Raw genomic sequence first — 12394 nt, 5'->3', positions numbered from 1 at the left:
TACTGCTTCAGTAAAATCGAGTTGGGTGTTGCTTCCTTCTCCTAGTTTTGTGTGTCTTTTTCGGCGATCTCAATATATTTCAGATTCTGCTTTCATCTGAAGATGAAGTAGATATCATTAATATAACTCACTTGTCTTGGTTCTTATTTAACGAATCAACCTAACATAAATATAATGTTAGACAATCACACATCACAATTTAAACTATTTAAATTCTGAATTAGTTTCTAAACCGCTAAAAGCAACAACTAACATTACGTACACGACTATATACCTTTCTTTATTCACCATACATGAGAAATTCAAAATTGATAATCTCATTCCATTCTTTGCTTTTTACCAAAATCACACTTTATCCTTTTTTAGATTAAAAAAAAAAGTATCACTAAGATAACAATAAAAAGGAATTATGGAAATTAATGGATATAATGGCCCGCACCTTTTTTCCCATAAATTAATAAACTTTTAAAATGCATTACTAAAAATGACATTCTATCTTTATGTGTCAAAAGATTATCCTAATAATGCTTTTCAATAATGCAAATCAACATCTTTCTTATCCCAAATAAGATCATAATAATACAACCCCACTTTTTATTTCCTTTTTAGCATTTAATTATTTTTCTATATAAAAAAAAATCAACAAATCCTTTACCAATTTTTTTTCAAAAAGGCAAATTTATATTATCCACATAATGGCTCCACCATTACAAAAGCTATTAATCATACGATTCATCATTTCCACCACATATTTGAAGATCTAATTAGTCAATTATTATCCTCCTTTTTTTTGTAGTAAAAATTTCTTTTTAGACATCCTTCTATGGGTCTCACTTAACTTTTTAATCCTGTTGTGATCTTTATGGAAATAGCCGATCAAATTCATTATTTATTTTTGAGTTAAAGAGTTAAAAATATATTTAAAGTATTTTAATTTTTTTGAGTCTCGTATATGAGTTATTACCAAATGTCTATTGAAATACACTAATACTATATATGATTGTTCACTTTTCATATATGAAATTTTACGTATGAAATTCAAATAACTGATAATTTAATTATATTTTAATAAACATTTGGTGATAGTACGGATAGAATCTCACAAATCTAATAGCACTCAAACTCCCATATATTTTAGGTGTGTTTTTAATCCTCTCTTCTTTTTTTTCTGTCCGATTTATATATTTTTATATTATATATATATGAACTGACTATTTTTAAAATGAAGTAGTTGAACGAGCATTATTTAGTTATTTTTGTTTTTCATTTAATGTTTGGTATTCGTATTGAAGTTCGATTATATCAAAATTTGTACCACATAGGATCCCATTAGAAGAAAAGGACTCCCTATCTCATGTCAAAAACTCAAAAGCGAGATCTCTCATTAATATTCGTTATTTAGGTTAAGTTTTCATTTTTATGAAGGGTAAGGGTGAAAAGACACGTGGAAGAGGCTGAACTAATTCCTGACCGTCCGATCTAACCAGACCATAAAGATTAGGTGGGGAAGGTTTAAAGTGGGACCCATGTTACACGTGGGCCAATAAGCAGAAGTAGACAAAAAGGGGAACACAAGCACATGATTCCCCACAAGCACTGGATCATAAAGTTTTTTCATAAATTGCACATTTCTTCCTTCTAATTTTCTAATATTACACATTTCTTCCTTCTCTTTAAATAAAATAAATTGTATGAACATATCACCCCATTTAAATAAACGATCAAATTTCTCTAAAATAACGTCATTCATTTTAATATTCATCTAAATGTTAAACAAAATGCTATCAGGAGAACTTAATTGTTATAATAAAACGTTACAAAATGATTGTTATAAAAAAATCTGACACAAAATTTAAGAATATAACAAAACAAAAGGAGATTTTTGTTTTAAAGAAATAACTATATTTAAGTTACATTAAGGTTGGACAAAAAATTAATAGAAGGAGAAGAAAAATGAATTAAGAAAGAGTATAATTGTCTTTAAATATTCCAACTATTTAATTGGTAATTCAAAATTAAGTTATCGTTTGACCATACATTAAAAAGTAGATTACAAAAATTTATCTTTAAATATTTATTTGACCACAAATTTTGATATTTAAATATTTTTAAATTCAAATATAAATTCAGATTTCAAAAATCACAACTTAAAAAAAATTCAAAGTTTCAAATTTTAAATTTTAAATTTCAACTTCAAAATCTATAATCAAACACGAGCTTACATTTTAAAAGTAGATTACAAAAAATTATCTTTAAATATTTATTTGACCATAAAATTTGACTTTTAAATATTTTCAAGAAATACAAATTTCAAAAATCACAACTTAAAAAATTCAAATTTTAAATTTTAAATTTAACTTTAAAATCTATAGTCAAACACGAGTTAAACCAAGAGAGGTACGTCTTGATTTACAAGTCAGTTGGGACTATATTATGCAATATTGTCAAACTAGAAGGATGTATCTGCAATATGATTTGATTTAAGATCTAAATAATCCCAAAACTAATTAATTATTTCCCATAAATTAAAAATATTTAATTAGACAATTTTTCAACAATTCATGTTCACTCCATTTAACTGCCTTCTTCAAAGCAAAGTAGCGATTCTTCTGTACTCAGACACGTTTTCTTTCACATTTATTTCTCACTTTTTCTCAAAGAAATCATCTCAATTTTGCTTCTTCTTCAACCCCTTTTCAAGATTCTGTCAATTTCTTCCTTTAAAAACTGTAATTTTCTTCATCTTTTCTCTGTAAAACTTCATTTTTGGTCCATTTTTGATGATGTTTATGTATGGAATAGTGTAAAGATTTCATTTTTAATGATGTTTATGTATGAAATAGTGAAAAGATTTCACTTTTAAGTGATGGGGTGTTGATATTTTTGATTTTGGACAGAATTTCAAGATTTGGGAAATGCAGATGATATCTATGGAGGTGGTTTAAAAAGGATCAGTTTTTTTGAAATGGCTGGTGATATTGAAGAACCCTTTAGGCATAGTTTTCAGGTATTTTATTTTTTTAGAAAATAAATTCCCTTTGGATCTTACTCTTTGTTTACTGTGATATATTCATTTGTATTTCTTTGGTTAAATTTTTGTTTTCAAATGTGTTATACTGATGGATTTGGTAGGAGGATATGTGTTCTTGTGGTTTTAGTTGATTGGGAATGAAAAAGGTGGAATCTTTATTTGATTGGTAATTCAGGAGATTGTATTTCAGTATTAATTTGTCTGTTTTAGGTGTTGAATATGATTAATTATGAAAAAAGAAGATGCATATAATCAGTTTTTGTGAATTAAATTTGGACCCTTTTCTAAGCGGTTTGAAGCGGTTACTGAATTTCTAGTAGTTTCTTTTTTTGTTTTTTTATTGACTTGAAAACTCATGGTTGCTATGTTGCTTGTACTCTTCAAAAGTGTCAATAGTGTTGTGTCGGATTTTCCAAAAATAGTGTATTTTTGGAAAGTCAGACATGGATGCCGGATCGAAAGTGAAGAGTCTTGTGCAACTTAGCATGCTTGTCACATCTCTCTTTATTACTTACTTCCTACTTCAATGAGGCATGGAATGAACTTTGTTGCCTGCTTTTTCGAGTGTGGTTGTAAGATCTTGCTTTCAGTTCGAAATTGTGTATGTTGCTTACTTGTACAATAGTGCTTAGAGAGTAATTGGGAAGCATTCTCCTTGCTCTCCTCGGGTTAGTTATGGATCCATAACACTTCTATGAGATCATATTAAATGCTGGAATGCATGCTTATTCATTGATTGAAATTTGTTACAATGAACTTTTAGTGCAAATGATTTTTGAGAGTTTCGATGTCTCATATAATTGGTCATATAAGTATGTTAGGATATACTACTTGAGACATTAATAATCAGACCATTAGGGGAAAGTGAAGATTTTCCATGAGAACTAAATCTATGAGGCTTTTTTACTTGATATATGATTACTCATTACTCGGTTTTGCATCCTGATCTTAATTTACTTACCATAATTGACAGGCAGATTCGTGGCAATCGGGATCTATCTCATTCGGTAGATTTGAGAATGAAAGTTTATGTTGGGAGAGGAGGTCTTCTTTTACACATAACAGGTATCTTGAAGAGGTTGAGAAATACTCCAAGCCAGGTTCTGTAACTGAGAAGAAAGCATATTTTGAGGCACGTCTTAGAAAGAAGGCACTTCTACGCCAGAGCTCATCAGAGTGGCAGAATGGGACCGAATCTCAAGTTAGTGAAAATGATGGCCATGAGAATACAAGTTATGAGGGGGACTTCGAGCATGTTAATGAGATTGGCCATTCGACACGCTTCGTTGAAAATCATGATAGATCAGCCAATTTACTGGAGAATGAAAAGTATAGTGAAAATGATGTCACTGAAAATGAAGGCTATGCGGGGGACTTTGAGCATGTTAACGAAGATGGCCATTCTGCACACTTTGATGAAAGTATTGATAGATCGATCCATTTATTGAAGAATGGAAAGTATCAAGCTGAGAACACAGGTTATGATGGTGACTTTGAGCGAGTGAATAAGGTTGGTCATCCTACACGCTTTGAAGAAAGTCTTGATGGATCTCACAACGGAGACATCGAGGTCACAGAATGTGGTGGAGTAGATAGTATAATTCTCCATTCTGGACCTCAGACTGAACTAGCTACCGATAGTTCCGATGTTCTTCAAAGTGTTCCTGAACATATGGAAGCTGAAGCAAATTTTCATCTCAATGCTGGAAATTCAGCTTTTGATGATGATCCTAAAACTGAGATTGAAGTAAAAGTGAAACTAGAGGGCCAAGATAGCAGTATGGAGTTCTCATCAAACTCTGTTGATCTATCCTCTAATGCTCACGCCACTGAGAAAGATGGTAGTGTTAATTCAGAACCTCAACGAAGTTCATCTTCAAAGGTAGACCTCTTTTAGCATTTGTGACTATTAATCTTCAGTTATTACATCAGTTTCCCATCTTGCTTGCTGACTGTAGTAAGCTATTATAAATATTAGCATTTGTAGTCTTATTCGGAGAGCAGAAAATTTTCGCCCCTTTATGTAGTTTGTCTTGTGCTCAAAATGCAGGTGAGGACTGTATCTCAATCTAGAGAAACAAAATCTAGGATGTTGTCCCAAGTTAGTGTTGCTAGTGGCAAGGGGACAATCTCAAAACAAGCATATAAAGACATGCCAAGTAAACCAAATAGAAGGCATAGTGACGTTTCCTTGACACGAAAAGGAGAAAAGCCCAGATTGGACGCTCCTGGCGCTCTTTTGCGTTCAACAGCGAGAATGCCAAAATCAGAGGTTTGTATCAGATTAAGGCTTAGTGTTATCTTCAAATTTCAAGGCAGATGAGTAAACTTGCTATTTTAACGCTGTGGAACTATTGCTCAACTTTTTTTTTAGTCAGATTATACTTCAGTAATTCTTAATTGATTATCGAATTTATGGTAGCCGATACCTTGCCTTGTACAGGTTTGTTCGGGTTCAAAAGCTAATGTACTCAATCAACAGAAAAGGTATGCTTCTTAATCATGTCTTCCAAATGGAAAGTTTAGGATATTTTGGTCGCACTGATTCATCCTAATTTTTCCAAACTTGTTTTTTATTGAATGATGTAGCACCGAACAACAGCCTAAAGCAAGAAAGGCTGCCGCTTCTCGTCCTTCCTGTACAGAGAAAGTTAGTCATAGAGTACATCAAAGTGTAAACAGGTATACATGGTGGGAAAATTGTGATCTTTAACTCCGTATTGTGTTCATAAACATTTTTCTTATACATATTATTGTTGTACAGGGATAAGCAGAGTGTAAGTTCATGTCAACCAGGCATGAAACAGAATGGATCTGGTTTCCTTTTCAAAAGTGAAGAGCGCGCCAAGAAAAGGAAAGAGGTAAGGACTGGTTTCTTGCGTCAATTCGATGTAAGTTTAAAATTCATATATAACCTAAATGAAGTTTTTGATATTGACTCAGTTCCTTATGAAGTTAGAGGAGAAAATGCATGCAGTTGAGGCAGAAAAACATCAGCTCCAAGCAAGAACTCAGGTAATAAACTCGGGCAATGATTCTTGTGACTGTTGGAAACAGGTTTGGATTGATATAGAGAATCATTAGGTGGATTTCTGTCGATGCTAGCTTTAAAATGTCATTGGGATAAATTCTGTTAGATTTTCTTCCATCTGTTTAGACTTGTATTATATATCATTTGCAGCTATGAGTTAGATGAAGTTTTTTTATGATCAGTAACCATGATAAATGACATTTTGATTTGCTTTGTGATATCTATAGGTAAAGAAAGAAGCAGAGTTAAAACAGCTACGGAGAAATCTCAATTTCAAATCAACTCCCATGCCTGCCTTCTACCATGAACCTGGTCGTCGGTCAGACAGAAACAAGGTATTAACAAGTCACAGATAATGAGAATGTTCGGAGTCCCAATACTCAGCTTTCTGTTTCTCAACTGTATTCTTCTCTTGTTTTCTATTTTCCTATGTTGAAATTAGGATGCTTCAAAACCACACTCTTCAGCATACCATTCTCATTTGAAAGTACTTGAGAAAATATGTTTACAAGCTGTTATACTGGTTATAGTATAAGCCCTTGATCAAGATTCAAGGGAAACATTGACACTAAAGGACGGAATAGAGAATCTTGTACCTTGATCTTCTGATTATGATTACCTTTAGGGCCCGTGATAAGCAGCATACTCTCTTGCTTCTCTTAGAAAGGTTTTTTGGTGGAGCCAGCCGTTGATTTCTGGAATGTCATGGTTGGAAACTTTTCACTGTCTAACATTCTCTCAAGACCGAAAGCTAAATGTGTTATGGATATTATCCTTTCATATGGATGCAAGTAATATGAGAAAAATGTCTTACTAATTATCTGTCAGTCTCCTTGCTTATGAGTGTCTGCACTTGTTCATCAGTTGGTCTTCATCCTTATACTCCTAATAAGTGATTATTTTTCCCTCTCGCTTCGATAGAACAAATCATATAACTTGCTTTGTTGATTAATTTTTCAGGAGTTAGTAAGTAAAACTAAATCAAGTAAATCACAAAGCAGACCTTCGACTTCAGGGGCTAGAGCTACTAGTGCAACAGAGAACACTGTTCCTTGTTCCACTAGTGAACATCTAAATGTGGCTGATTCACCACAGGTTTCAGAAGTAACCAATCATCCTTCAGCAGAGTTATCTGACAGCAGCATCCCATCTTCAGCTCCAACAAGCAAAACGTCCTGGCAGACTCGATCAAATAGAACAGTAGCTCCAAAGAGAGAGCAAGATAAAAGGCAGGTCCTGAATTCTCCAAGACCGAGAACAGCAGATACAAACAAGGGAAACAAGGGCTTCAAAGCTGAAGAGAAAACAAAGGTGGTTGCGCGAAGATCAATAGGAAACAATGCAATGAGAAAAGATATTAGAAGTATTGATTTGAGCCATAGTACAAGAGTGGGTCGTTTAGCTGTTGGTGTTGCTTCCTAGACGCATCAACTTCTACGTCATTTAAGACTCATCATGTCAGCAAGATGGATCAAGTATGAAGGTAACATGATGAGCTTGCTAAGTCAGGTTGTACTGTGTGAATTCTCTCATATTTCTCAACATAGCAAAGGCGATGGATCTCGTATCCGAGACGATATACTTAGTGTGTAGGTTAGCATTTCTGCTAGATATGCTGTATGTAATTATTCCTAGTTGGGATAGTTAATAATTATGAACCTCTTTAAGTCAAGTTCTTGAAATACCATAAATGCTGTGCTGTTAAAGCTACTCACTTTGAGTAAAATGTTAAGTTGCACTACTTTGCAGTGTTTCTGCCATTGTTTTAATACTGAAATCTCTCTTTGATCAAATGTTTCAAAGATTGGTATAGCATTATCATCTAGATAGCAAGTTTTAAAACAAAAGCCAGAAGAATATTAGAAGTTATGCACCTAAGTAAGATTTGTATATCTGTGAAGAATAGTTTCGGTGCACTAAGCTTTCGCTATTGGTACATCGAAGGGCCAGACCACAAGGTCTCTGGTGCACCATATGTGGGGTCCGAAAAGGGCTGGACCACAATCAGGAATATTTTTGTTGACCTATGTTGAAGGGATATCTTTCTAATCTAATTGAAGTATCATGACAAACTTCTATCTCATCGGATTAAAGTTCAAACTATTAGAGAGAAGAATATTCAATTTTTTAGATATATAACACGTATCTTCTAATATACGAGTTCTTGGGACAGAGATGTTGATATAGTTGATTGATGAGCGACAACCTCACTGAGAAGTACTTCTGTTACCTAGTATCATGTTGAATTGAGTGAATGTCTCATTTAAAGGTTCAACATGCTATCTATATAACATATTTATTTATTCGTCGATCGTGTATATCATTATCTTTCCTCTCCCTCCCCCTCCCCCTCTCCCCACCCCACCACCATTGTTGGTAGTTGATAGGTATCTCTCATAGAGACTAGTCACTAAAGCACAGCCGGTCATTTATTCTAATTAAATACATATACTTAGCAATATACTATTTAACTTATATTATTGCTTAATGACTAAAGAGTCACCATCACAAACAAATCATCAAATCAATTCATGCCATAATTTGAGATTAATTAACATCATATATTTGCTAATCTATCAAGTCTTTAATTAATTGCAAACCATAGAGGAAAAACGAATATTAAATGAGATTGTGACATTTTAACATCTTAAGCTACTAGACAAAATATCACTCTCTTTTAGGGGTGTGCACTATTTGGATTAAACCAAAAAACCAAATCAAATCAAACCGAATTCTAATTTGGATTGGTTTTTTGGATTTTTGGTTTGATTTTGGATTTGAAAAATGAAACCGAAAACCAAAAAACCGAATTATATATATATATATATATATATATATATATATATATATATTTAGAATTAAGTTGGAGTTAACCACTTTTGTTCCTTTTTAGTTTATTTTTTTATGTTTGGACATCAATAATTGATATACTTTTAAGTATTGTGTTTGACTTGTGATTTATATTAAAAAAGTATAGTTAAGAAATTCAATATTATATATATATATATATATAATTTTTTAAAAACTGCAAATATAACTTTGTTATGTTTCTAATTATTGACATAACCGATTAACCAAAAAGAGAAAAACCAAACCAAACCAAATTTGTTTTGGTTTGGATTGGGTTACACTTCTTCAAAACCAAAAACCAAAAAATCCAAACCGAAAAACCGAATGCACACCCCTACTCTCTTTTAATGTTAATGTCCAAATAAATCTCTCACAGCCTGTTATTAATTTGTGTTTTATTTCTTCAAATAATTAATTTCCCACCTCTCAGTACTGCCCAAAACATGCTTTAAAATAGACAGAAAATTGTGGTATTTTTTTTCTTTTATTGTGTTTCAAGATATATATATATATACCTTAAAATTTTCTACTTGATTCGAGGGTGTATCGAAAATGAGTTTTCTGTCTTGTCAATGTAAGGATAATATTTGTATACACACCATCTTCTATAGACTTCACTTAGGAAATTACACTAAATATGCTCGATTGTTGGTGTATATGTTAAAGAAGTTACTGTCATGTGACGATGAGGTCACAAGTTCAAGCCTTGAAAACAACCTCTAGCAGAAATGCAAGATAAGACTACATACAATAAGTCCTTCTCCGGACCTTGCACATAGTGAAAGCTTTAATACACCAGACTGTTTTTTTTTTTTTTTTAAATGTCACAGAAGGTTACTTGTTTTATTTTTAGTAACTAAACAAAACACAAAATAAACCAAAGAAAAAAGAGGGGAAGAAAACAACAAAAAGGCAAAAGGAAGTGATGCAAGTAGCATGAATTTTTGGGGAAAGTTGGTTGTCAATTGTCATGATAGGGAAGGAGAAGGCACTTGTTCAAAAGAGAGATCAAAATTAGGTGGTGGTTATGATCTTGTAGAAGCCTAAGCTCATTCTGTGATAGAATGGATGAAATTCCTTCATTGAGATCAAAATTAGGTGGTGGTTATGATCTTGTAGAAGCCTAAGCTCATTCTGTGATAGAATGGATGAAATTCCTTCATTGAGATCAAAATTAGGTGGTGGTTATGATCTTGTAGAAGCCTAAGCTCATTCTGTGATAGAATGGATGAAATTCCTTCATTGAGATCAAAATTAGGTGGTGGTTATGATCTTGTAGAAGCCTAAGCTCATTCTGTGATAGAATGGATGAAATTCCTTCATTGAGATCAAAATTAGGTGGTGGTTATGATCTTGTAGAAGCCTAAGCTCATTCTGTGATAGAATGGATGAAATTCCTTCATTGAGATCAAAATTAGGTGGTGGTTATGATCTTGTAGAAGCCTAAGCTCATTCTGTGATAGAATGGATGAAATTCCTTCATTGAGATCAAAATTAGGTGGTGGTTATGATCTTGTAGAAGCCTAAGCTCATTCTGTGATAGAATGGATGAAATTCCTTCATTGAGATCAAAATTAGGTGGTGGTTATGATCTTGTAGAAGCCTAAGCTCATTCTGTGATAGAATGGATGAAATTCCTTCATTGAGATCAAAATTAGGTGGTGGTTATGATCTTGTAGAAGCCTAAGCTCATTCTGTGATAGAATGGATGAAATTCCTTCATTGAGATCAAAATTAGGTGGTGGTTATGATCTTGTAGAAGCCTAAGCTCATTCTGTGATAGAATGGATGAAATTCCTTCATTGAGATCAAAATTAGGTGGTGGTTATGATCTTGTAGAAGCCTAAGCTCATTCTGTGATAGAATGGATGAAATTCCTTCATTGAGATCAAAATTAGGTGGTGGTTATGATCTTGTAGAAGCCTAAGCTCATTCTGTGATAGAATGGATGAAATTCCTTCATTATTAATTAAAATTTTCAAATTTAAACTTGAAAATGAGTTTTTTTTATAAAAGATTTATCTAAAATTAATCGAATCAATATATTACAAATATTAAATAATACTAGCTAGTTGTAACCAAGAGATTGAAGAAGCCTTATATTGACCTCAAAACTAGAAGGGTGGATCCAAATGTCCATTTTTGTATGTATATGTAAATACAATAAATGAAGAACGATATAGAAGAATCTAATTGCCAAACGTAAAAGCCAAGACTCTTGAAAACTTGATTTTTTGCCTTCCTATTACTCATTTTAATATTTGATTAATTTGAATTTACAAAAAAAAAAAAAAAACACTTCTTACTAAAAGTAATTATAATTTCAAACCCATAAAAACCTTTAACGAAGGATGAAAAAAGTGACTTATCAACACGTAAATTTTGCTTCATTTAAAAAAGACATAATATATAAACATACACTTAAGTTTGATTTCAATTAATACGTAAACACTCCTTACTTTAAGAGTGTACATCTAAACACATCAACTTAGTAATCTCTTAATTTACCCTTAATTTTGATACGTAAACACACCTCACTTTAAGAGCGTACATCTAAACACATCAACTTAATAATCTAAACTGACAGCTAAGCACTTCAATTCGTTTCTACTGTACCTCGTAAACACCTAACTCTAACACAACACATAAATTTTAAAAGTGTCTTTCATAATCATTTTGTCTAACACAACACGTAAATTTTGAAGGTGTCTTTCATAATCATTTTGTAAGTTTGAGTGTTTGTTATTGAAGAAGAAGAAAAGTTTCCATTTTGTGCACATAAAAATCAAGAAACAGAGGAACTCCTCTGTTTCACATAAACTCAAACACACATAAAAATTGAAACTGATGATCATTAATTAGACATTAAATCAACATGTTGTCCACTACTAATTACATCAAAATTCACTTGCACATAGATAATAACTAATGAAAAAAATTAAACAAAAAATATTACTACTACTAATAAACTAATCATCTTCTTCCATGTGGTTCTTGATGATGAAGATTGATCAAGATCAGAATGAGGAGGTTTTCTATAATAATATGGAAACCAAGGGACAATTGGTTCTGGTGGTGGTGGTGCTTCACCATTACCATAATCATTAGGTGGAGAATTCAAATATGGGATATTGTTGTAACCATATGGTGGTGGTTGATAGGTGGTTGATGGTGGATTTGGGACATATCCACCTTGTGGGGTTGGTGGGGTTGTGGTGGTGGCCGGAGGAGGGTTGTTTCCGGTGAGGCCGGTCGGAGGAGGATAACAAGGGTAAGCACATTCTTGAGATGTGATTCTTGCCGGAAAGTTGAGGAGGAGTGTTACAAGTGGAAGAAGATTTAGTAGTGTGAATTTAGAAACCATGTTTTGTGTTTTTTGTAGAAAGAAATGGAAGGGCAATAGTGAAAAAAAGAAGGTATTAAGATAATGAAGTAGAGGTTTGAGTTAATGGGGGTGGGGGTGGGGGATCAAGATTGTAGAC

The 12394-nt window shown here is 32.7% G+C and overlaps 2 protein-coding genes across 2 annotated transcripts; one reads left to right on the top strand and one right to left on the bottom strand.

Moving 5' to 3' along the window:
• Window positions 1–2540: 2540 nt before the first annotated feature.
• On the top strand, window positions 2541–7803 carry LOC102582838 (uncharacterized). The gene is made up of 10 exons (XM_006344175.2): window positions 2541–2729; window positions 2898–3007; window positions 4005–4913; window positions 5082–5303; window positions 5475–5518; window positions 5621–5713; window positions 5796–5892; window positions 5975–6046; window positions 6290–6397; window positions 7023–7803. Exons 2-10 carry the CDS (start codon window positions 2966–2968, stop codon window positions 7482–7484), a joined length of 2049 nt encoding a protein of 682 aa, XP_006344237.1. The 5' UTR covers window positions 2541–2729; window positions 2898–2965; the 3' UTR covers window positions 7485–7803.
• A 4047-nt stretch (window positions 7804–11850) lies between these two features.
• LOC102582490 (leucine-rich repeat extensin-like protein 6) lies at window positions 11851–12276 on the bottom strand. Its single transcript, XM_006344174.2, has one exon. The coding sequence runs from the start codon at window positions 12274–12276 to the stop codon at window positions 11851–11853; it is 426 nt and encodes a 141-aa protein (XP_006344236.1).
• Between the last annotated feature and the right edge of the window lie 118 nt (window positions 12277–12394).

Source organism: Solanum tuberosum, unplaced genomic scaffold (genome assembly GCF_000226075.1).
Source record: "Solanum tuberosum cultivar DM 1-3 516 R44 unplaced genomic scaffold, SolTub_3.0 scf00051, whole genome shotgun sequence".
NCBI lineage: Eukaryota > Viridiplantae > Streptophyta > Magnoliopsida > Solanales > Solanaceae > Solanum > Solanum tuberosum.
Note: the sequence above shows the minus strand (reverse complement) of the source record. Positions and strands in the feature narration are given on the sequence as shown.